Source organism: Mesoplodon bidens (genome assembly GCF_964165515.1).
Source record: "Mesoplodon bidens genome assembly, chromosome: 4".
In the NCBI taxonomy this organism is placed as follows: domain Eukaryota; kingdom Metazoa; phylum Chordata; class Mammalia; order Artiodactyla; family Ziphiidae; genus Mesoplodon; species Mesoplodon bidens.
Window position 1 is genome coordinate 118,878,367 of NC_138160.1, and position 23,968 is coordinate 118,902,334.

At 49.1% G+C, this 23,968-nt stretch overlaps 3 protein-coding genes across 3 annotated transcripts; 2 read left to right on the forward strand and 1 right to left on the reverse strand.

The window, feature by feature from the left end:
- Positions 1-94: 94 nt before the first annotated feature.
- SMIM33 (small integral membrane protein 33) lies at positions 95-2,061 on the forward strand (the record flags this gene model as incomplete). Its single annotated transcript, XM_081232618.1, has 2 exons — positions 95-103; positions 1,434-2,061. The coding sequence occupies 2 exons, from the start codon at positions 95-97 to the stop codon at positions 1,911-1,913; spliced, it is 489 nt and encodes a 162-aa protein (XP_081088744.1). The 3' UTR covers positions 1,914-2,061.
- A 2,739-nt stretch (positions 2,062-4,800) lies between these two features.
- STING1 (stimulator of interferon response cGAMP interactor 1) lies at positions 4,801-10,054 on the reverse strand. Its single transcript, XM_081232902.1, has 7 exons — positions 9,376-10,054; positions 8,620-8,846; positions 8,306-8,489; positions 7,948-8,056; positions 6,828-7,066; positions 5,907-6,093; positions 4,801-5,305 (listed from the first exon to the last, which is right to left on the reverse strand). Exons 1-7 carry the CDS (start codon positions 9,706-9,708, stop codon positions 5,115-5,117), a joined length of 1,470 nt encoding a protein of 489 aa, XP_081089028.1. The 5' UTR covers positions 9,709-10,054; the 3' UTR covers positions 4,801-5,114.
- An 11,139-nt stretch (positions 10,055-21,193) lies between these two features.
- On the forward strand, positions 21,194-22,537 carry LOC308616362 (uncharacterized protein; the record flags this gene model as incomplete). The annotated part of the gene is made up of 2 exons (XM_081232619.1): positions 21,194-21,244; positions 22,080-22,537. The coding sequence occupies 2 exons, from the start codon at positions 21,194-21,196 to the stop codon at positions 22,419-22,421; spliced, it is 393 nt and encodes a 130-aa protein (XP_081088745.1). The 3' UTR covers positions 22,422-22,537.
- Between the last annotated feature and the right edge of the window lie 1,431 nt (positions 22,538-23,968).

The window sequence follows — 23,968 nt, forward strand, 5'->3', positions numbered from 1 at the left end:
ACGTGGCAGCTCCGGGTAGGGACCGAGCTGGGGAGGCAGGCTCTCCTTTGCCCGGCTGGCCGCCAGTCCCGAGGGAGCCTTGCGCAGCCGGACAATGCATCAGGTAGATTCTCAGCTCACCCCCTCCCGCCAGGCTGGTGAGACTCCCCCCAGGGGCCCCAAGCCTTTCACCAGCCTGTGCTTCCCTTTTTCCCCTGTACATCTGGAGCTGCTACCCTACCCCCTGGCCTGGGGGCTCTGTGGCCTGGGCCCCAGAGAGCTCTGACTTTCAATTTCAAGGGTGGGGAGGTAGGTATTGAGCTTTCCAGATGCCAAGAGACAGGTACTGGGGAGGGATGGGGTGGACAGTGTGACTCAGGAACTAAAGGGAGTGGGTTTGTCCTGGCCAGCCCTTCCTGGACCCCAGGTGCCTACCCATGGGGATGGCCAGGCTGAGGGTTCAGGGTTAGGGGAGGGGCTCCACCTCAAGGGTCTGCTCCTCAAGGTCCAGCTGGGGAAGAGAAGACTAAAGAGATAGTTTCTTGAGCCTGTGATAACTTCGCCAGCTCTGGGGCTTACAATTTGGAGGTTTGCTACCTTGATGGTAATCCCCCCAACCCCCTCTCAATACTTAGCAGGATAGAGACAGACAGAGGTAGGGATCATGACCCCCAGCTTTTGGTAGAAGACCCTGGAAGAGAACAGAGGTTGGCGTGGGGTCTCCTCAGTCCATCTTGGACAAAGCCAGGAATCCACACTGGGCATTCCCTCCCCTCCAGGCCCCTGAACCTGATTCTGAGTGGGGTGTTTTGGGGTATAGCTCTTGCCTTACTCCAAGCCTCTGGGGTTCATGCCTCCTCTTCCTCTCTCCCTCTCCCCGGGGTACACCCCTCTTCCTACTCTGTGTGTGGAGAGTAGTGGGAACGTATGATGCTGGACACAATGACTCCTTTTTCCTGGGACTTTAAGGAATAGCTGTTCACTACCCCCTGGCCAGGACATGGGACAGCAGCCTATGGTGTGCTAAGATTCCTGACCCAGGACATAAGATCTATTTAGGAATTTTGCTGAAGACCTGGGAAGAGAGAGCAGTGGGAGGGGACTTGGCAGGGGGTCGGGGTGGGGGGAGGAGGCAAACTTCATATGCCAGCCTGTAATAAAGCCCCTCTCTTTGTCCCTTTCTGAATGACCTTGTTGCCTTATCTCTGTTTTTTTCCACCCTCTGTCTCTGTCTCTCTGCATCTATCTTCACTTCTGTCTCTTTATCTCTTTCTTTCTGTCTCTCTCTTTGTATCTTTCTCATTCTCTCTGTATCCCCCTCTGTCTTTTTCTTTCATTCTCTCTATTGTTATGTGTGTTTATCTCTGTGATTCTCTGTCTCTCTCTTCTCTCTCTGTCTTTACTTTTCTCTCTGTCTTTCTTTGTCTCTCTCTCTCTCTCTTTCTCTCTCTCAGTTCCCTTTGAGTGTCTATCTCTCTCTATTTTGGTCTTTTTCTGTGTGTACGTGCCCATGTCACCCTCTCCACCTGCTGCTTCCCTCCCAGGCTGGCCACCATCCCTGGCTTTCTGCAGCTGTGAACGGCTCAGCGGGGCAGGTGCCCCAGAGGCAGCTTCCGGAGGTGCTGAGCGGGGCCTGGGAACCACCTCAAGGGGTCGGGCTGCCCCTGCTAACTGTCATTGTCACTGCCTTTGTCTTGCTGGCAGTCTGTATCGTGGTGGCAGTCCACTTTGGGCCAAGGCTGCACAAGGGCCATGCCACTCTCGCCACAGAGCCACCATCCCCAAAGCCAGAGGGCGGCATCTCTCTCACCCACTGGCGAGTGCTGGGCCGTCAGGACAGTCATGAAGATCCCCAGCAGGAACCTCCTGGCTCTGACTCCTGCCCTGTGCCAGATGGACCCAGGTTCAGCATTGATGAAGTCACATTTCTGTAGGAGGGAGACTTTGGAAAGTTGGCCTGACCTGGCTCAGAACAAGAAACTGGACAGAGAATTAGGGCAAAAGCAAATTGGGGCCTGGGCATCAAAGCTTCGGAAGGGCACACTTGGACTTAGCTGGAGCTGCCCTCTCAGCAGAGTATTTATACAGAAAGCCCTGTTGTGGACCAAAGAAATAAAAGAAGCTTGAGTGCTGCTGTGAGCATTCCCAGGGCCCAAGTTGCCCTTACAAACGTACCCCCTCCTCTTCAGCGACCACCAGACCACTGAACCTCCCTCCCTGAGTTCCTACTCCCTCCCTGAGTTCCTACTCCCTCCTCCACTCCTCATCTCCACCCCTTTTGGTGTCAAAGTGAGTCTAGCTTGGAAGATTCCACCACCCACCCCACCCCTGTGCAGGGATGTCAGAGGCTTCTGGTAGAGGACCCGTCCCCACAGCCTGTGAGGGCCAGCCAGGGAGAGTCAAGGCAAAGAACCCAGGGGTCTGCCTTCTCTGAGACTCAGGAAAGGAAGGAAAATCTGTTACCCTTTACCTTTGGCTGTCAGGGCCCAGGTCTTGCCAACAACTTCCAAGGCCCTTAAAAACCCCAAGCACCAATCATAGCTCCCCAAATTGTCTTTGAATTGCCCCCACTATCTTGGAGCAAGACTCTATCTTGCCTTCCCAGGATGGGATAGAGGAAACTGGCGCGGGGCGGGGGGGGGCTCTCAATACCTCCCACTTTCTGTGCGCATTGGCCTGTTAGAACTAGCCTAGCATTTACCCCAGGACATTTCCCAGATCCAGAATCTTCCAGCTGGTGGGAAAACAGGAAAGGAAAAGGAGCTCAATGGAGGTTGTCTGGGGAGAGGAAGGGGTGGGGATCCCTGCAGCGGTCGGGACATGGAGACTGGGAAGATGCAGGAAGCCAGGAAAGCAGAACAGAGCCTCCCAGTGGCTCTCTGGAAAAGTACCCCTTTCCCTGACACCTTTGAGCCTCACTTATGTGCAGTCAAGAACATGCAGACAGACATTTATGGAGGAACTTCTGGGTGCTTTACTCTGGGGAACACCTCAGGGCAACAAGTCAACCCTGGGGACTCTCCTCGGTGAGACCCCAGCACAGTCAAGGACTCTGAGAAATAACAGAAGATGAAGAGGAACAGAGACGGTGATTGTAATGTGTGCAGAGGACTGGCTTGCCTCCACTGAGACAGGTAAGAGGCAGCTCTAACGTTAATAGTTGCTCCTTCTTGTGGGCCCACTATGTGCTGGGCTCCAGACTCATCCATGGACCTACAGATATTATACTGTTTACTTCTCATAACAGCCCTGGGAGGAGGAGCCACTGTTATCCCCATTTACAGTTGGGAATATCAAGACACCCAGGAGGACACAAGTACTAAGTGGTGGAATCAGGATTTGAACCTGGGGCCATCAGACTCCATAGTCTGAGCACTATGTTGGGGGCCGGATGGGTAGGGGAAGGTTATGTTGGGGATACCCTTAATTCTGGGCTGGTTTTTAGGTGTTGGAATGACTGATGTGAAGTTGGGGGATCCTCAGGGGCAGAATGGCTGGCACAGTGGGGGAGGAGAGGAGACTGTTTCCCCCTTCACTCCCTTGGCTCTCTCTTTACTCTCTGTCATCCTTGGGAGCAGTGCGTTGCTTCTGGCCAATGTGTGTCTGTGCGTGGAGTTTTTTTCCACAGTAATACTGTACTCAGAAATTCTTACTGAGCATTTGTGATAAAAACAAAGATGGGAGGGAGGGAATAAGTCTTGGGCGGAATGGATAGAAGTGGCAGAAATGGGCTGTCTGGCCTCCCAGATGGGGGCAATTTTGCCACCATGATGTCATTGCAATGGCTCAGGTCTAACAGTGATGGCACAAAGTATGGCAGGTGGCCAGCTGTGTTGTCCAAGGTCCCCAGCGTATATCCCATCACCTCACACAAACCTTCTTCCCCCCGTTATCCAGGGGACTCTCATCCAGAGACATTTATTCAGTGGCCCCTGATTCTTTGAGCAGCCCCTTGCCCAGGACACATGTGTGTAACCGTCATGGCATCTGTGTGCTGGCTCAGGCCCCTCCCTGTCTCCCAAGCCTCCCACCGGAGACAAGGGCACTGAAAGGGCAGGTGGAGCGGGGATGCTGCCCAGGTCCATACCCTCAGCCCAGCTGGTGGGCTCTGTCTACACTGAAATGATAGCTACCACCCTATGGCCCTGTACTAGGATGAGGAGGGGTGTAAGGAAATGTGTCTGTGCAAGCAGATTTGGACATTGCAGATAATAATGGCCAGCCGCCTGTATCAGTCAGAGTCTGGTCAGAAAAAGATGGCATACTCATATAATCTGAGGAGTGTTTAAAAAGGGGACGACTTCGGGACTTCCCTGGTGGTTCAGTGGTTAAGACTCCTAGCTTCCACTGCAGGGGGTGCGGGTTCAATCCCTGGTCAGGGAACTAAGATCCCAAATGCTGCATGGTGTGGCCAAAAAATTAAAAAATAAAAATAAAAAGGGGACTATTTACAAAGGGCAGGTGTAAGGAAATTACAAGTGAGAGTGAGCACTCCAGACTGAGCATCAGTGAGGCTCCAATACCACTACCAGGACTGAAGGGGCACGAGGAGGAGGAAGTTAATGAGACCTGGAGATAGACAGGGTTACTGAAAGGGTCCTTTAGGTCTAGAGAGAGCCCACAGTGACCTTGATACTGTAGGGAGGGACCTGGGGGAATAGATACCCCAAGCTCACCCTTCCCTTCCCCTCCTCCCACTGGGGCTTCCCATTGACTGAATGTGACCAGAAACGAGAGGGCAAGGGAGCCTGTTGAAGCCATCCCAGGACAGAGGAGAGGTAGAGAGTAGGTCTGAGGGTCCAATGGAAGACACCTGGAAGATTCTTTAAGTTTACCTGGCATTTAGAGTTTATAAAAAACCCATACAGCCATAGTCCTCACAAAAACTACGTGGTGTGGTAGGTAGGGCAATGATTATAATCCCATTTCATAGATGAGGACACTGAGGCTCAGAGAGGTGAAACAACTTGCCCAAGGTCATAGGATTCATCTTGAGATGTCAAACTCAGGGACCTCTCTGAGAGGCCCTCTATGGGAGGAAATGGCTCTGCTAGGCCTCTAGCTGCTGAAGAAAGAAATCCTCCAATCCAGAGTCTTGGGGATGGCCAGGGGCTCAGGGAAGGTGACCCTGGGCCTCAGAGGACATCCGAGCGGAGCGGGAGAGGCTGTTCCATGCCACTGATGAGGAGCTCAGGCTCTTGGGACAGTGTGGAGAAAACGGGCATCACCGAGGTCCCCACGCTGCCCATGGTAACCTCCCTTTCCTCCTGCCGAAGGTGCTGGAGAATCTCCTGTGACAAGGAGAAGCTGCTTCCCTCTGCGGGTTCTGGAACGAGGGTGGGGGTGGGGAGTGGGGTGAGGGCCTCACACATTCCCACTCTAGCACACCCAGAGGACTTGCTGGGTGAATCCTCGAACCCTCCCTCTCCCCCACCTCCCTGCACCTCCTCCCTACTCCTAGCCACTGGGGCTAGAGTTTCGTGAAATCCTAGAGCTAGCAGTGGTTTTAGAGACAAGAGAATTCCACCCTCTTTCTTTTAGAGATGATACTCAGAGAGGGGCAGATACCTGCCTAAGGTCACAGAGCAAGAGACTGGCATGGCTGAGGCTGCAGCCCTGGCCTCTTGGCTCCTGGCCTGGGGCTATCTGCTTCTTCTAGCATCCCTAGATGAAGTGAGAGGCCCCTAGAGCCCACCTCTTCACACTCCACCCGGGACCCATAGCCAAAGACCTCAGAAAGCAATCAGGTATCCCACAGTGGGGAGATGTGACCTCTCCTCTTCCTTCCAGGGGAGGAAGGGGCAGGGCTTGAATGCCCTGACCACTCGGGAAGACCTGGGCATGGTGCTGCCATATCTCCTGTTGACCCCCTGGGAGACCCCTGGGGCCCCCAGCTTTTCCTGCCCTTAAGTCTATCAAGCCCTCACCCTGGTAGACAATGAGGTGGCAGTTGTTCTGAGACTCAGGGGCAGCTGCCAGAATGTCTTCAAGTGTCCGGCAGAAGAGTTTGGCCTGCTCAAGCCGGTCCTCCCGGCTAAAGCCAGCTCGGCCATCCTGTGACATGGCAAACAGGGTCTGCAAGGGGGTGGCATATTCCAGGATACAGATGCCTGCCTGGAGGAGGTAAAAGGAAGACCAGACTCAACCAGGGGCCAGGCAGACAGACGCTGGACCCCAGTGCCACTGCTCAATCTGTAGGGATGGAGTCAGGGGAGGTGGCCACCTGATGGGGTCTATACTGTCTGGCTGTCCTTTGCCTCTGACACCCCACTCCTAAATCAGGGCCAGGGCTGCGTTAAATTTACCCTTCCCAGATCCTCCTCCTGAGATTCTCAGGGCAAGGCCCACTGAGCTAGGATGTCAACTGCTCCAGCTGGCAGTCAAGTCTGGGGATGGGGCTTTGGGGTTCAGCCTTGGCTGGGTTCCCCATAGCCCATGTGAAATCCTTCACACATTCTCACGGCCTTCATCTAGGGCAGCTTTATGGTCAAGAGCATGGTATACTCAAGGTGAAATTGTCCACTTTCTCCCTGGTTCTCTGAGTCTCGGTTTCCTCTTCTGTAAAGTAGGGGCTATAACAGTCCCTACCCTACAGGGTGGTGGTGAGGATGCAGTGAGGTAGTCAGATGAAGCACCTGGAATAGCACCTGGCATGCAGTAAGTGCTCAATTAATGTTACTTGTCAGTTTTGTCATTCAGAGCTCAATTTTGCCCAGCCCTGGGACCAATTGGAGAACCTGAGGCTCAGAGAAGGGCAGTGAATTTTTATCAGGGCTTGGCCAGGGCCCAGAGTTCTGGGTCTCTAGGCCTGACCCCTCCCCAGAATTCCCACTTCTCTGCACACTCACCGGCTGCCCATTCTCCAGAAGCTCATAGACGCTGTTGGTGTAAACCCGGCCCTTGATGCCAGCACGGTCAGCACTTTGCTGGGGCAGCTTGTGTAGGAAGCGAATGTTAGGGTCAGCCACGCTCAGGTCGTCAGGCACCCCACAGTCCAACGGGAAGAGGATGTGCAGCCGGTGGCTTCCTGCGCCCCGTAGCACATTGTTGTGGAACTGATTGTAAATTTGGATCCGGGCCTGGAGCCCTGGGGTGGAGAGGCCCAAGAAGTCATTTCCACCAACTGTGTCTCCCATCCAACTCAGGACAGAGACCCACATCATTGTTCCCCTCAATGTGTGGGTGCAAGAGAACCGAGGGGCCACTCCACTCACATTGCCTGGGAGGCCAGGAGGGGAAGAGCATGTGAGCATCCTCCCTGCTCCTCAACCTGCTCCCACCACCCCTTTCTCTCCCTCACTTGACCTTTGTCCAGATTTCTGTCAGCCCCACTCCTTCCCACCACAGCTTTCAGGGCTCTGAGAGGCAGGAAAAGTCCTGGGAGTTGACATGCCAGCAGGCCCATGTGCACTGAGCCAGGCCTCTAGAGGAAGCCCTGGTGTCAAGGGAAGGCAGCCATGAGACGGGGGAGAACCAAGGCCTTGACCAGCAAGTCAGAGGAGTGAGACACGACCCGTGGGCTCCCAGTGGGGTAGTCAGGGGTCCAGGCTCTGGAGAGGCCTGAGTTCAAATCCTGTCTCCTCCTCTAACTAAGCTGTGTGACTTTGGACAAGTCACTTTATCTCTCAGAATAGCTGTGAAAACAGGGGTGATGATTATCCCTTCCTCACAGGGTGTGAATTGAAAGAGAAAGTGCGCATGAAGGGCATACAGCATGCAGCAAATATTTATTGAAAGAATTCATGTGTGACTTGGGACAAGTCACTTAACGGATCTAAGCTCCAAATTTCTTCCTGTCAACCAAGCATAATAATAACAGCCTTCATGCTTACAAGATTGCTTTGGGAATGAAATGGTTTGTTAGACATGAAAATGCTTTGAAAATATAGTGAGTTCTGGAAACACAAGGTTGTGTGTCTTGCTGTCTGTCCTGTAGATCTGGAAATGGGGGCAGAGAGGATGGCTCACCTGGCAGGATCAGCCGCAGGTACCCAATATAATATGACCAGGCCAGCCCATGAGCCACATTGAAGTTCCTTTTTTCACAGATTGCAGAGATCTCTGCTGGGGCCAGGCCCTGTGGATAGCAGGGTGGGGCTGGGGGGCCTCCATGAAGAACAACCAGAGCCCTCCTCCTCCTCCCCGCAAGATTACCCAACCTGCTGCCATTTGGCTCCGTTCTCTGCCACTGCTGAACCCAGACCATTATAGGCTCCATCCAAGGACCAGCCTCTAAACTAGTCCCACTCCCAGTACTAAGCTCAGAGCAGGTCACATTTGCCACACCTCCTCCTGAGCAGACCCTTCACCTCTCTTTGTGTCGTACCTGGAGGCCCAGGAGGATGTTAAGTGCCTGTGAGAGGCCCAGGAGAGCAAGCATCCAAGTGAAGGGCACGCCAGCCACGTTTGGGAGGGAGCTGTAGAAATAGCAGGACAGCAGCAGCAGGGCCCCATGGTGCATGGGGCAGCCCAGGCAGGCCCGCACAGCCTTCCAGTAGCTGCCTTGGTACCTGCAAGTGACAGCCCAGCTCCAGACCCCAGCCCAGCTCAGCCAGAGAGATTCAAGGAGGGGCAGGGCTGGGGGTCAAGGGACTGAGACATGTTGGGTGCCTAATCGCCATGGGTACTGCAGGGAGTCACCTGGAGTGGACGTGGCACAGCTCCTCCGCCAGACTGCAGCCCCCCTTGATCAGCAGTCCCATCTGCTGGGAGGCCAGGTGGAGCACCAGCCACTGGAGAGTGTAGTCTGGCAGCTCCCCCAGCCCCCAAAGGGCCACCAGGCAGGCACCTAGCAGGACCAAGGCTGCCTTCTGGGCCCTGTGACCCCTGGGCCGTGGGATGGATGGATGCAGACTGGAGTGGGGCATCTGTGGATATCAAGAAATCCATGGTTGTGTTCTCCTCACTCTCTTATTGTTCTGGGACTGAGGCTCTGGCTGGGCACTTGCCCCAGCTCTATGTTTCCCTGGTGCCCAGCCATACCCAGAGGCTGCTCTTGGAGACACCTCGAGGGGACAGGCTGGGCATACAGCATCCCAGAGCTCCGATCCAAGAGAGATTTGTTGAAAACAGAGCGGGTGGAGAAAGAAGTGCATGCGCCCCACATACACACCCCACCCAAGCCCAGTGAGACCACAGGTGTGGCAAAGAAAGAAGACAGCAACTACCCCAGACCTAGACCTGAAAGTGTCCCGTGAGGTACCACCCACCTGGGGACCCTTGGGGACCGGGGCTTCCCTCTCCCCACAATCCACCCCAAGAAGGACCTTAGTCAGCAAAGCTGAAAACTACAGTTCAGAGGGTAGGGACAGGGCAGCCAGAAGGTTGCCACCCACCTCTGCAGCTTCTGCAGGGGCCTCAGCCTTGGAACTCTGGCTGGGCTGCTCCTGATCTTACCTTCTGCCTCCCAGACGGCAGCTTGTTTCTGGAAGGCAACAGGGAGAGAAGGCCCGGCACAAGGGCTCCCACCAATGAAGGATGGCCTCTCAGGGTGCAGCGTGAAAATGAAAGCTTAAAAACAGTGGAAGCTTCCTCCACAGCACTCCAGCCCTGGCATCTCACCAAACCACAGCTGCACTGGGCTGTGCTGGGGAGGTTATTTCCTGCCACCCAAGGAGGGAGGAAGAGCCTTCCCACCAAGGCCCCGATGAGCCACGTCCCAGTATCAGGGTGAGGAAGAAAGCTTGAGAAGGCCCCCATTCCACTGCCCATTCCCCAGACCGAGGGCATTCGGAAACTCCCTCAAACTCCCTGCAGACACAGCCCTGAATGGGCTGTGCCCCTCAAGCACCCACAATCAAGCCCACTCTACCAACACCCACGTGGCACTTCACACACCCAGCCAAGCACACACACTACACCATGCTGCCCTGCCTACTTGTTTTATTCTGATTTCCAGATGCAGATCCTCTTCTGAAGACGGTGATATCAGGCCAGAGGCGGGGAAAATGAAGAGTTATTTCCTGTAACAACAGCCTTCTAGTAAAAAGCTTAGTGGGAGCAGAGGCCCTGCGGAAGAGTGGGGTTTCATCTCTCCACAGGAAGTGGCAACGCCTGTGACTTCTCAGAGAGAACCTGGTGCTTCCAGCCAGAAAGGCAGTCGCGTGAATAATAATAATAGTAATAATAATAAAGTGCTCACCGTGCTGCAGACATTATGCCAAGCATTACATAAATTGTTTCACTTAATCCCCTCAGCCACCCTCTCAGGAAGGTATAATACTAACCTCATGGACAATCTGAGGCTCAGTGAGGTGAATTAACTTGCCCCAGTCCCCTGCCTAGTAAAGGAGGGAGTGGGGACGTGAACCAGGTAGGTGGCTCCAAAACCCAACTGGTTCTGTGCCTTGATTTCCCAGAAAGGGGTGGAAGGTGCCAGGACCAAGTTTCATGATGCGCTTTCCCCTGGGGTGGGGAGTGTCTCTGGCTGCTTCCTGGTAAACTGGTGAGCTGATTGGATTCGAGGAGGGGGCACCCGGGAGTGGGATTGGGGTGGAAGCCACAGAGCGCAGCAGTCTATATGTCCCCAGGCCAGAGGGTCCTCGCCTAGACCCTTCCCCACATCCCAAACAGACACAAGAAGACACACCACGTTCATAGATGCCATTGGCCTCTCAGGAGCAAAGAGGCTTCCAGAAAACTCTCTCCTTTTTTAGAATAATTTTCTAAGAATGGAGAGAATTTGAATTTTTCTGTACTTTCTCTCCCCTACAGTGGCTCACAAAGGGGCCCCCTGCAGTGGGCAAGGGCTCCAGTGCTTCAGAACCAAAGAAAGTCAAGGTTGCCAAACAAAAGGCCTGAGCAGAGTCCTCCCAGAGTGGGCAGTCCACAGCTGCCCCAAAGTCTCCCTGTGCCAAGCAACCCTGGGCCTCCAGTATCCTGCCCAGCGGCCGGCACCACCTCCCCTGGGTGATACCACTGCTGTCAGCTCCACTGTTCCACCCCTAAACCTGTGCTTCATCTCTGCCCCCTTCTCCTGGAGGATGGTTCTCTATTTTATAGGCCAGGTTTGCACTATGCATCAGAAGCCTTAAAATACACATAGACTCGTAGACCTTGCAATTCACTTCTGGGGATCCTTCATCAAAAAATAATGAGACAAGGGCACAAAGATACCAGTTTTTCAGATGTTTGTGCCAGTGTTGTTCATACCAGAGAAAAACTAAAAACTATCTAAATGTCCAACAATAGGGGACTGATTAACAAAACCGTGGTTCATCTTATAATAGAATGTTAGGTAGCCACTAAAATGATGATGTAATTTTATATGTTGACTCTTAAATACGTTTAGTATATTGTTTCTTATTGGAAAAAAGCAGAGTACAAAACAGTATAATTGCATTTTAAGAAATACACATTGCACGAGAGAAGGTCTGGAAGGCTACATGATATACGAAAAATGCTAACAATGATTACTCTGTGGGGCGGGAAAGTGAGTGATTTTTAGTATAATTTTCCCTTTTTGCTCATTATGTTTTTTAAGGTTTCTTTTCCTGACATTGAACATGTATTCGTTGTTTGATGCTTGGATTATGCTGTAAAGAGAAGAAATCCCAACATTGTCTTGGGGCCTCCTTCCACCCCACTCTGTCCTCACTGCCCTTTGCTGCCTGCTGCTGCTCTGGGCTGTTTTTCCTGAGTTTGAACCTGCTCTGAGGAGCGCCTTGCAGGAGGCATGAGGGCCAGGTCATTCAGGAAGAGTAAGATGTGGCCTGGCTGAGGGGAATGAGGAATGATGGGGACCAGGGAGGCAGGGAGGCCATCCGGACTGTGGAGTTGGGGGCCAAGTCTGACTGGAGAGAAGGCTGCTGGGGCAGCCAAGGCCCCAACTTCTGGGCCCTCAAATACCAGCCCAGGAGTTTCCACACACCATGCAGTCCACACAGGTGTGTCCTGACTTCCTGCTGTGTGTGTCAGGGAATGTGCTAGGCATGGGACATGCCTGTGAACTGTCAGGCCAGAACCCTGTTGTCACAACACCTATAGCTGGGCAGGGGCAATGGGCCTTGCATAACTGTGCAAGTCAGTACGAGTCACTGCAGATATAGTGAGGGCTTCGAAGAATGCATTCCTGTTGCTGCTCTGAGGGGAACTTGGAAAATCCCAAGTCCAGATTTCCCTGTGCCATTTATGTTGAGTTTGGAGGACCAAGAGAGAGATGTGGTGGAGGAGTGAGAGTCTAGAACATTCAGAAAAAACAGCACACATAAAGGCCCTGGGGTGGGAGTAAGGAGTTTGGCCTGAGGAGAAACAGAAATGGCTGGTGTGGCGGGAGCATGTAAGCATGTTGGGGGTCTGTGTTATTTTCTTAGGGCTGCTATAACAAAGTACCACAAACTTGGTGGTGTAATACAACAGAAATTTATTCTCACACAGTTCTGGAGGCTAGAAGTCTGAAATCATGGTGTTAGTAGGGCCATGTTTCCTCTGATGCCTCTAGAGGAGGACCTCTCCTTGCCTCTTTCACTTTCTGGCAGCCCGAGGTGTTACTTGGTTTGCAGCTGTAGCACTTCAGCCTCTGCCTCCATCATCATGGGGTGACCTTCTCCCTGTGCGTCTCTGTCTTCACATGGCATTTCCTCGCCTTATAAGGATACCAGCCATTGTCCCATTGGATTAGGGCCCACCTTAATGACCTCATCTTAACTTGGTTACATCTGCAAAGACACTGTCCCCAAATAAGGTCACATTCCCAAGTACTAGGGAGTTAGGACTTCAGCATATCTTTTTGGGGGGACACAATTCAACCCATAACAAGGTCAGTGATGTAAGAAAGGGTACTGGAGAGTTGGTTGGAGCCTTGTGGGCTGTAGCCAGGGCCTCAGGGCATGGGAAGTGTCATGACGACTGCACGGATGAGATTATCTCATCAGCTGTGCTGATGGCCAGGGACCTTGAAGCCCTTCCAGACTGGCCATCTGGCACCCAAGGAGGAAGCCAAGGACCACAGAGGGAAGTTAGGTCTAAGTTCCAGACTGCCCAGCTCACAGGCTGCTGCCCTCGGGTCAGTGTTGCTGAGTGCCAACACTCTGCTCCACAGCCTGCTCACTCCTGGGGCCTCCCCCCCCTCACTTCCTGGTAGTTGCGTCTTCCCTCCAGACACCCCAGAAGTGCTGGTCTGGGATGGCTTTCATTTCCATTGCCAACCTAGTTACAGTTCCCATGTGTCTTCCCTAAAACTTGTCATCAGTGTTCCTGGGAGAGAAGAAAACACTAAGCACTCATTCAGTGGACGCTGGTTCTGGGACAGAGCATGAGTGGGATAAGGAGGCCTCTGGCTTCTAAGGAGCCACTCTTTTGCCCATGCAATGCCTTTCATGGTTAAATGTCCCTGATATTTGTGTGTAAATGTTCCTGAATCCTGCTAGCGCAGGGACATTGGGGGGATTTTGATAACAGCTGAACACGGTACACCTGGGATCTTGCCTCTGCCTCTCCTTGCTGTGTGACCTTGGCCCAGTTATTTAACTTCTTTGAGAGTTAGTTTCCTCAACCTAAAGTGAGGATGGTAATACCTTTTTTCTCATAAAATTGTCATGAGAATGAAAAGAAATAATGTGTTTGTAGGCCTGACTTGTAAGTGCTCAGTAACTGTTAACTCTAATCACCGCCACCACCACCATCATCATCACCATTGACAATCACACTCTTGGAGTTGCCAGTCCCTGTCATCTTGGCCTCTACCTTGGGCTCAAGTCACCTCTCCTGTGGACACAGAGACTTGATGTCTCATCCATGTGTGGCTCTGAGTCTGACCTCAGCCACCTCCTTGCTGTAATTTTATTGCCCCATCATGGAGCTGCCTAGTGTGTCATGGGCTTTCCAGGACAAGACAATATCCTGGTAAATGTGATAGAGAAAGAGGGACTGGATGATGCATGATTGGGGTTGGGGAAGTGCAGCTGGTTGAGCTTCTGTATCTTCAGGGAGTAAATAATGGACCTACATCCTCCTGGAAACAGGTATTCCTCAGGGTGGAGAGATCTATCGTTGTTTTTAGTTAGTTTTTGGTAACAGCCTAATTGAAATATAATTCACATACCATACAACTCACTTATTTAATGTACAATTCAGTAGTTTTTAGTGGGCTTCCCTGGTGGCGCAGTGGTTAAGAATCCTCCTGCCAATGCAGGGGACACAGGTTTGAGCCCTGGTCCGGGAAGATCCCACATGCCACAGAGCAACAAAGCCCCTGCGCCACAACTACTGAGCCTGCACTCTATAGCCTGCAAGCCAAAACTACTGAAGCCCGCATGCACCTAGAGCCCGTGCTCCGCAACAAGAGAAGCCACGGCAATGAGAAGCCCTCGCACTGCAATGAAGAGTAGCCCCCGTTCGCCACAACTAGAGAAAGCCCATGCGCAGCAACGAAGACCCAACACAGCCAAAAATAAATTTTTTTAAAAAAGTCCTAAAGAATAAAAGACTTCCATTTCAAAGGCAAATACAAATGGGAAGATATGTTCATTAAAAAAAATTAGTTTTTAGTATATTCACATCCCCACAATCGAATTTAGAACATTTTCATCACCTCAAAAGAACTCCTGTAGCCAACACCCCCACCCCACCCTCAGGCAACAACAAATCTACCTTTCTTCTTTATATATCTGCCTGTTTTGGACATGTCATATAAATGGAATCGTGCAATATGTGATTGTGTCTGTCTTCTTATGTTTTAGAGATTCATCCATGTTGCAGCATGTATCAACATTTCATTCATTTTTATTGCTGAATAATATTCCATTGTATAGATATACCACATTTATTTACCTATTCATTTACTGAAGACACTTAAGTTGTTTCCACTTTTTGGCTATCATGAAGAATGCTGCTGTGAACATTCATGTACAAGTGTTTGTATGGACATATATTCTCATTTCTCTTGGGTAAATACCTCAGGGTGGGGTTGCTGGGTCATTTGGTAATGCTCTGTTTAACCTTTTGAAGGACGACTGGATTGTTTTCCAAAGTGGCTCCATGATTTTACATTTCCACCAGCAATGTATGAGGGTTCTAATTTCTTTAGATCCTAGCCAACGTTTACATATGTCTTCTTGAGTATAGCTATCCTCACTTAACTGGTATGAAGTGGTGTCTTATAGTGGTTTTGATTTGCATTTTCCTGATGGTAAATGATGTTGAGCATCTTTTATGTGCCTATTGCTATTGTATATCTTTTTTGAGAAAAGTCTGTTCATATCCTTTGCCCATTTTTAATTGGGTATTTGCCTTTTTATTATTATAATAATTTATTATTGTAATTATTATAGGAGTTTTTTGTATATTTTAGATACAAGTCCCTTACTAGATAAATGCTTTGGAAAATTTTTCTCCTATCCTTTGGGTTGTTTTCTCACTTTCCTCATGGTGTCCTTTTAAACACAAACGTTATTAATTTTGATAAAATCTAATTTATCTTTTATTTTGTTGCTTGTCCTTTTGGTGCTATATCTAAGAAGCTATTGCCTAATCAAGGTCATAATGATTTGTGTGTGTATTTTCTTCTAAGAGTTTAATGATTTGGCTCTTACATTTAGATCTTTGTTCCATTTTGTGGTTTTTTTTAATGTGGTGTGAGTTAGGGGTTCATATTCATTCTTCTGCATATAGATATCAAGTTTTCCCAGCACCTTTTGTCAAAAAGACTATCCTTTCTCCATTGAATTGTTTTGGCACCCTTGTCAAAAATTAACTGACTCTAAATGTGAGAGTTTATTTATGAATTCTCAATTATTTTTCATTGATCTATATATCTATCCTTATGCCAGTCCACACCATCTTGGTTACTGTAGCTTGTAGTGAGTTTCAAAGTCAGGAAATGTGATTCCTCCAACTTTGCTCATCCTTTTCAAGATTGTTTTGGCTATTCTGGGTCCCTTAAATTCCCACATAAATTTTAGGATCAGCTTGTCAATTTCTGCAAGGAAGTCATCTGGGATTTTGACAGGGATTACATTGAATCCATAGGTCAGTTTGGGGAGTATCATCATCTTAACAATATCAGGTCCACAAACATGAGTTGTCTTTCCATTTATTCAGATCTTCTTTAATTCCTTTTAGCAATGTTTTATATTGTATAGAGTATAAGTTTTGCCCTTCTTTTGTTAAGTTTATTTACAAGTATTTTACTCTTTTTTTGGAATTTTTAAATTGTGGTAAATACGTATAACACAAAATTTGCGACTTTAGCCATTTTAGGTGTATGATTCAAGGGCATTAATTACATTGGTGATGTTGTACAATCATCACCACTATCTGTTTCCAAAATTTTTCACCATCCCAGACAGAAGCTCTGTACTCATTAAGCAGTAACTCCCTATTTTTCCCTCCCCTCAGTCCCTAGTAACCTCTAATCTACTTTTTCATCTCTATGAATTTGCCTACTGTCTATTTTTTTTTTTTTTTGCTTGCAGTATGTGGGCCTCTCACTCTTGTGGCCTCTCCCGTTGCGGAGCACAGGCTCCGGATGCACAGGCTCAACGGCCATGGCGCACGGGCCCAGCCGCTCCGCGGCATGTGGGATCTTCCCAGACGGGGGCACGAACCCGTGTCCCCTGCATCGGCAGGCGGACTCTCAACCGCTGCGCCACCAGGGAAGCCCTGTCTATATTTTATATAAGCTAAATCATATAATATTTGTCCTTTGTGTCTGGCTTATTCCACTTAGCATAACGTTTGTAAGGTTTATCCACATAGTAGCATGTATCAGAACTTCATTCCTTTTCATGACCGAATAATATTCCATTGTATGTGGGTACCACATTTATTTATCCATTTATTTGTTGATAAACACATGGGTTGTTTCCACCTTTTTTTTTTTTTTTTTTGCGGTATGTGGGCCTCTCACTGTTGTGGCCTCTTCCGTTGCGGAGCGCAGGCTCCGGATGCACAGGCTCAGCGGCCATGGCCCACGGGCCCAGCTGCTCCGCAGCACATGGGATCCTCCCGTACCGGGGCACGAACCCGTGTCCCCTGCATCGGTGGGCGGACCCTCAACCACTGCGCCACCAGGGAAGTCCTCCACCTTTTGACTATGGTAAATAATGCTGCTATGAACATTCACTTGAAAGCATCTGTATGAGTCCCTGTTTTCAATTCTTTAGGGCATGTACCTAGAGTAGAATTGTTGGGTCATTTAGTAATTCTATGTTTAACTTTTTCAGGGGCCCCCAAATTGTTTTCTATTTTATTCTTTTTTTGTGTGTGGTACATGGGCCTCTCACTGTTGTGGCCTTTCCCGTTGCAGAGCACAGGCTCCAGACGTGCAGGCTCAGCGGCCATGGCTCACGGGCCCAGTGGCTCTGTGGCATGTGGGATCTTCCCAGACCGGGGCACAAACCCGTGTCCCCTGCATCGGCAGGCAGACTCTCAACCACTGTGCCACCAGGGAAGCCCTATTATTTTTAATGTTATGGTAAATGGAATTGTTTTCACAATTTTATTAGATATACAGTCTTGTAACCTATGTTTTTTTTTTTTTTTAAGACTAGGGAATGTTTCAAAGACATATTTGTGGATCAGTAAAGATAAGATTACATCATAGTTTTTGGTGTATACCTAGCATTCCATGGATAGAATTATGAATCATGATTTAATCAGTCACATATTTTGGGACATATAGGGTTTTTTTTGGTTTTTTTACATCTTTATTGGAGTATAATTGCTTAACAATAGTGTGTTAGTTTCTGCTTTATAACAAAATGAATCAGTTATACATATACATATGTTCCCATATCCCCTCCCTCTTGTGTCTCCCTCCCACCCTCCCTATCCCACCCCTCCAGGCGGTCACAAAGCACCGAGCTGATCTCTCTGTGCTATGCGGCTGCTTCCCACTAGCTATCTACCTTACGTTTGGTAGTGTATATATGTCCATGCCTCTCTTTTGCTTTGTCACAGCTTACAGTTTTTAAAAAGTTTTTCTCTGCTATAAGCAACTTTGCAACAAACATAAGAAGGTGCATCTTTGTGCACTTTTCTGATTATTAGGAGAGATTCTTAGACGTGGGATTGCTGGATCAAAGATTATGCCTATTTTTCAGGCTTCTGATAGTACCAAAAGGCTCACTAGATGTATGCTGTTTGCTTTGGAAGCCACCATGAGAAAATAGGAAAAAACTCAAATTTTCAGCACCAGGGGATCAGTTAAAATAATCACAGTACATGGTGAGCAGCCACAACACACTATAATGTAACACTAGATTTACTGACGCTGAAAGACATTTATAGCACATTTTAAAATCACAGAACTAGTTACAAAATAGTCCATATTAAATAAACTTGGCTGTCTCCATTCAGTAAAATACTCTGCAGCTCTTTTAAAAATGAGGCAATTCTCTATGTACTGATATGGAAATATCTGAGAGCTATATAGTAAGGTCAAAGAGTAAGTTGCAGAACAGTGAGTTTGGAAACAAAAGGGTAGATATGTATATGTTTGTGGTATGCTAGAAACAGGTGAAGGCATATTTCAGGGAGGGGAGCCAAGTGGCTGAAAGCAAGTAAGAAAGGGAGACTCACTTTTAACTGCATATGCTTTTGTGCTATTGTACCTTTAAATTTTTATACTGTGAGTTATCACCTGTTCAAACATTACATAAAATAGTAATTAACCACAGTATGTACATTATGATACCATTTTTATTTTTTAAGGTTGATGTATATAGTTGAGTGAGAAAAGTTCTGGTAAAATGTTCATAGTAGTATTTGGGAAGGGGATTTGGGGTATCTGGAGGTTGAAAAAGGTATCCACAAATTCTTTCATACTCCTTCCTTCAAGAGGTAGAGCCTAATTCCCCTCCCAAGTATAGGATTAACTAGATCATTAAAGGCATTGTGGTTTCTTCCTTATTCTCTTTCTTCGATCATTCACTCTGGGGACAGTCAGCAGCTGGGTCAAAAGATACTCAAGCAACCATGGAGAGGTCCACGTGGTGAGCTACAAGGCCTCCTACCAACAACCAGCAACATCTTGCTGGGTGTACAAATCAGCAACCTTAGTAATAAAACTCCCAACCCTGATCAAACCTTCAGATGACTGCAGCTCTGGCTGACTTCCTGATTGCAGTCTTGTGAGAAATCCTGAGCCAAATCCTTAAGCTACTCCAAAGCACCTGAATCTGAGAAACTGGGAGATAATAAATGTTTGTGGTCCGAAGCTACGAAATTTGTGGGTAATTTGTTACACAGAAATAAATACAATAATACAAGGTAATTTTAGATTCTTATTTTGTTTATCGTATTTATAAATTTTATTAAAATGAATGCCTGTTGTTCATGAAACTGAGAAAAAAGGAAATAAGCAAGAGAACAGAGGAAATACAGTTCAGACTGAGGTTCGTTAACTCAGCTGTGAGATCCCTAGATGGGACCTCTCTGGCCTCTTAGCAGCTTGAGTGAAGAACCCTTGAAGGCTTTAGAGGACCACAATTACACTGCGAGTCCCCATCAAAAGTCTGCTGCTTTCCTGGGCTATGTTCATGGGAATGTAGTGTTTCTGCATCAGAGAAGGTGACCTCATGGTTTCCCCAGACCCCACATCACACCAGATCTGGGCATTGGATACTGGTATCCAGAAACCACTGAAGGGCCTAAAGGTGTCTCTCCCTTCTTTTGGGGACTCTTGCCACACAGCTCCTTCCTCAGTTGTGTACTCCAGCAAGACTGGACCTTATCAGCCCCCCAGCTACTCTGTGCTCTCTCTCACTGCCTAGATGGCTCTTCTGTCCCTGCTTCTGTTCCCCAAACACCCCATCAACCCCCCACCACAATGATGCTGCATTTTCTAAGCTCAGGGTACCAGCAAAATTCTCCCAGTTTTTCTTAAAAAGTTTGATATTGAATGGCATTGAAGTTTCTCACCCTTTGTCTGACCACAGGGAGATCTCAGGAAGTCTTCCTAGGCACCAGGCTGTCTGAGGCCCTTGCCCCCTGCTCCATGTCAGACCAGATCTCTCCTATTTGGCCTTGTACAAATTTTATCATTACTGCTGGTATAGTTTTTGGTTTCTTGGACAGACTACAAGCCATGGGAGGACAGGCCTCAACTTTGCTTGTTCTCTGCTGTGGCCCCGAGGCCTGTCACATAGTAAATGCTCTGTATACAGACATGAATAATGAACAAACAAACTCAGGAGACCTGAACAATCTCTTCAAATGCCTGGAGTGCTGTATGGGAAAGAAGAGCCCTCCTCTTTTTGCCTATAGAAGGTAAAACGAGGACAAATCAAAGTGATTGTCAAATTTTGGTTCTAAGTCAGGAAGGGTCTTCCAATAATACAGGTTGCCTGTGTTATTGACCCAGGTTCTTGGACTCTTTAATCAATAGAAATTGATAAGAAGTCAGACAAGAAATTCAAGCAAGGCTTTATTGGGACTGGTGCTGCAGCAAGAGGGAAGAAAACGAGCAACAGGTTCCCTTGCTCGCTCCCCAAGGTGGGGTGGGGTGGGGGGCGAGAGGGGAGGGTGGGAGGTGGGGAGGCAGCTGGTCCCTTAATTGGGGTGAGGGTACGTGTGAATTGGTGGGTCGGGCCAGAGGGGCGGCTTAGGTGGTCTGCCTACCCCCTGGGTGGTGCCGTGTGCAGGGATCATGTGCAGTACCCTGCTTTTGCTCCCCCTACCTCAGAAATGGCAGTTGGGTTTTGGTCTTTTTGTATCTTGTTCATAATTTGCCACAGCTGGGCATGCATGCAGTTATTTTTAGTCCCTTATAGTTTCTTTGTATTCTGTTGCTTGAGGAAACATTTGTCCAGGGGCAAGCACTGCAGTAAAGGTCCCAGGTCTCTGCCTCTCTCACCTGTGAGGTAGTGAGCTGCAGTCACCAAAGGGGTTTACAAGAAACTGGTGGGCTCTCTGTGAGGGATGGGCTGTAGAGAGAATTCCAGACTGAAGAGGAGTATGAGTAACCAAGATCCCAAGTGAGCTGGGCTGTTGAGGAAGTCATGAGCGTGTCTTTCTGGTGGGGGAGGGGCAAGGAGATGGATTATTTTTTCCACTAGAGGAACTTGCTTCTGATTCAGGCTGGCTGAGCAGAGCTGGTTGGGTTCACCCGTTCACACTTCCCCATCCCAGCTCCACTTTCCTTCATCAGACCTGAGAGAGGCTGTGTGGCTGGCACTGGTGACACCTGGTGGCCAGTTGGACTAGGACACAGGCAACCCCACCATCTGCCTGTCCTGTGCATCTGGTTCATAGCTGTATTCCAGGGCCTAATACAATGCTTGGCACAGAGGAGGCCCTGCCCTTTGAGGAAGAAATGGATGAATGGGTGAATGAATGAATACAGACAGTAAAGAGGAAGAGGAAGAAGAGCTGCTGTCTCTCTGGGCCTGGAGGTCTAACTAAGTGGACCAACCTGGACTCCAGGAGGGAGCCAGACAATTCACCTGCTCAGGGATGTACAGAGAGAAATATCTCTGCTCTCTCTTTTGCCTTCCTCCTCTGTGCCTGTCCTGTGTCCTAGGGGTACCTGTGAGGTGGGGGGAGTGTCTATTGTAGGAAAAGACTAAAGTTAATTAAAAGCTGCTCCTGCATCTAAGCTTAATTGGGCTCTGGAGCTATGAAGCTATGAATAGAGACCCATGGGCTGGGTTGGAAGTTCCTGAACAAGGCTCCTTTCAGGGTGAGGACACCGAGGCCCAAAGAGGGCAGGAACCTACTTAAGGTCCCACAGCCAGACTGTAGCAGGACCAGGACTCCCAGCTCCAGTTCCTTAGGTCAAAATCATAGCATTTGACCACCTAAGATAAAAACACAGAGGAAAAGAGCAGTTGACATGGAGCCTAGAGGAGCAATGACAAGCACCTTAGCCTGGCAACCAGGGCTTTCCCATCACCTTGTGACACTCCCTAGCACATGCCTTTCCTTCCAACTGAAGAAATGTGGCCCAAACTGAGTGTGCATCACCTTCCAACTCACTCAGAGCCCTCCTCTCAACCACTCTGCTTTATACCTATCCCTTCAACTGTATGGATGGGTTTAACCTCCCTGAGCCTCAGTTTCCTAATCTGTGAAGGGATTATTTGAGGTGTGAGAGAGGCTGCTTGTCAAGTGCTTAGAACAATGTTTGACACACAGTAAGCATTCAATAAGAATCAATAAAGGTCCGAGAGGATCGTGAAGCCCCTGACTCAGATGCCGAGGTGGATGGTGTGGATGAAGAAGAGGATGATGAAGAAGGAGAAGATGAGGACAAGGAGGAGGATGAGGATGGTGAGAAAGAAGAGTTTGATGATGAAGAGGATGAAGATGAAGACGAAGATGTAGAAGGGGAGGAGGATGAAGATGAAGTCAGTGGGGAGGAAGAAGAATTTGGACACGATGGAGAAGTTGATGAAGATGAAGACGATGAGGATGAAGATGAGGATGAGGATGAAGAAGAGGAAGAAAGCGGGAAAGGTGAAAAGAGGGAGAGAGAAACAGATGATGAAGGAGAAGATGATTAAGACCCCAAATAACCTGCAAAAAAAGAACTGTTCAGTATTGGTTGGACTGCTCACACGGATTTGGTAGCTGTTTAAAAAAAAAAAAAAAGTAGCTGTGATACAAACCCCAGGACACCCACCCACCCAAAGAGCCAAAGAATAGTTCCTGTGACATTCCACCTTCCTCCATTTAGTCCCTCTTGGAAATCCACCACCAAGCTTGGGGACTTCACCCCAACAAAATTGTAAGCATTGTTAGGTTTTCGTGTAAGACTCTTGCTGTAGCGTGGATAGCTGTGATGGGTGAGTCAACGGTCCGTGGCTGCCAGTTACACTGAGACTGTAACAACATTTTTACTTTCTGTACCACAAAGAAGCTTTGTAAATAAAATCTTAACATTTAAAAAAAAAAAAGAATCACAGCTGCTATTACAGTTGCTGTTGTAATTAAGACCCAATTCAAGTCCTTCCCACAACTTCCAACTAGATGGAGACATCCTTGAGGGCAGAGGGCAGAATACCTTGACTGTGTATGCAGAGAAGACCCAGGACACAGTGGTGGTCTGTGTTGGCTCTAGAGGGCATCTGCTGACTGGTTTCCCTTAGGGCCTTCTCTTTGGGCCAGGCAGGGACTGGCCCTGCTGTCTGAGTCTGGTTTTCCAGCTTTCATTCCTTAAGGCTGTACTGAGTCACTTGTCTGGACTGGGCTTGAGATTTTTCTGATGGGTCAATAAACAAAGAGAGACAAAGTGCTGCTGGAGTACCAAGATGCCATCCCCAGCTGCTCTGGATGACATGGTGTTGGTGGGGGGCATTCCAAACTTCCAGCAGAGGAGCAGGAATGGGTCCTTGAGGTGACAGAGAAGAAAAAAGCTGATCTATTGGCACAGGTTCTCCTTAGCATCCCTGGGAGGTGGGTGTGCCCCTAAACCAGACCCCTGTGGGTGGTAGCTTGAGGGGAGCTGGAAAAACTCACCACCCCCCACCCCCCAGTCATGTCCTCTCCTCCATCCTCAGGGCTGGCTTATTCTTGGTTGTTCTCTCTCCCCTGCCACCATGCCAGGTCCTTGAGCTTGGAGTATGCCCAGATATTCATTCATTCTGGACTCAACAAGTATTTATTGAGTCCCCTCTCTGTGCCAGGCACCTTGCCATAGGAGCTTACATTCTGGCTGGGGGGACAGACAAAGAAGCAGACAGGCAAATCTCCACTTAATAAGTGCTGTTTCAGGAGTAAGCCCAGGGTAGGAAGGAGGTAACCTTTAAACTCAGTCTGAAGGAAGTGGAGGAGGTATAGCCGCTAGGCAAGAGGAACCTGTGTACAGCTCAGAAGGAAAGAGAGCCCTTTCTGAGGAGCTGCAAGAAGTAGGTTTCAGTCATGGGAGGCTTGTTAAGCATGGGTGCCGGTCCCAGGGATTCTGATTTGGTGGACCTGGGGTGGAGACCCAGAATCTGCACATTTAACAAGCTCCCCCAATGATTTTGTTGCAGGTGGGACTGTGGCTCCACATGTGAGGGAGGCATTGTGAAAGATGGGCTGGAGGTCGCAGAGGCCAGGCTGTGAAAGG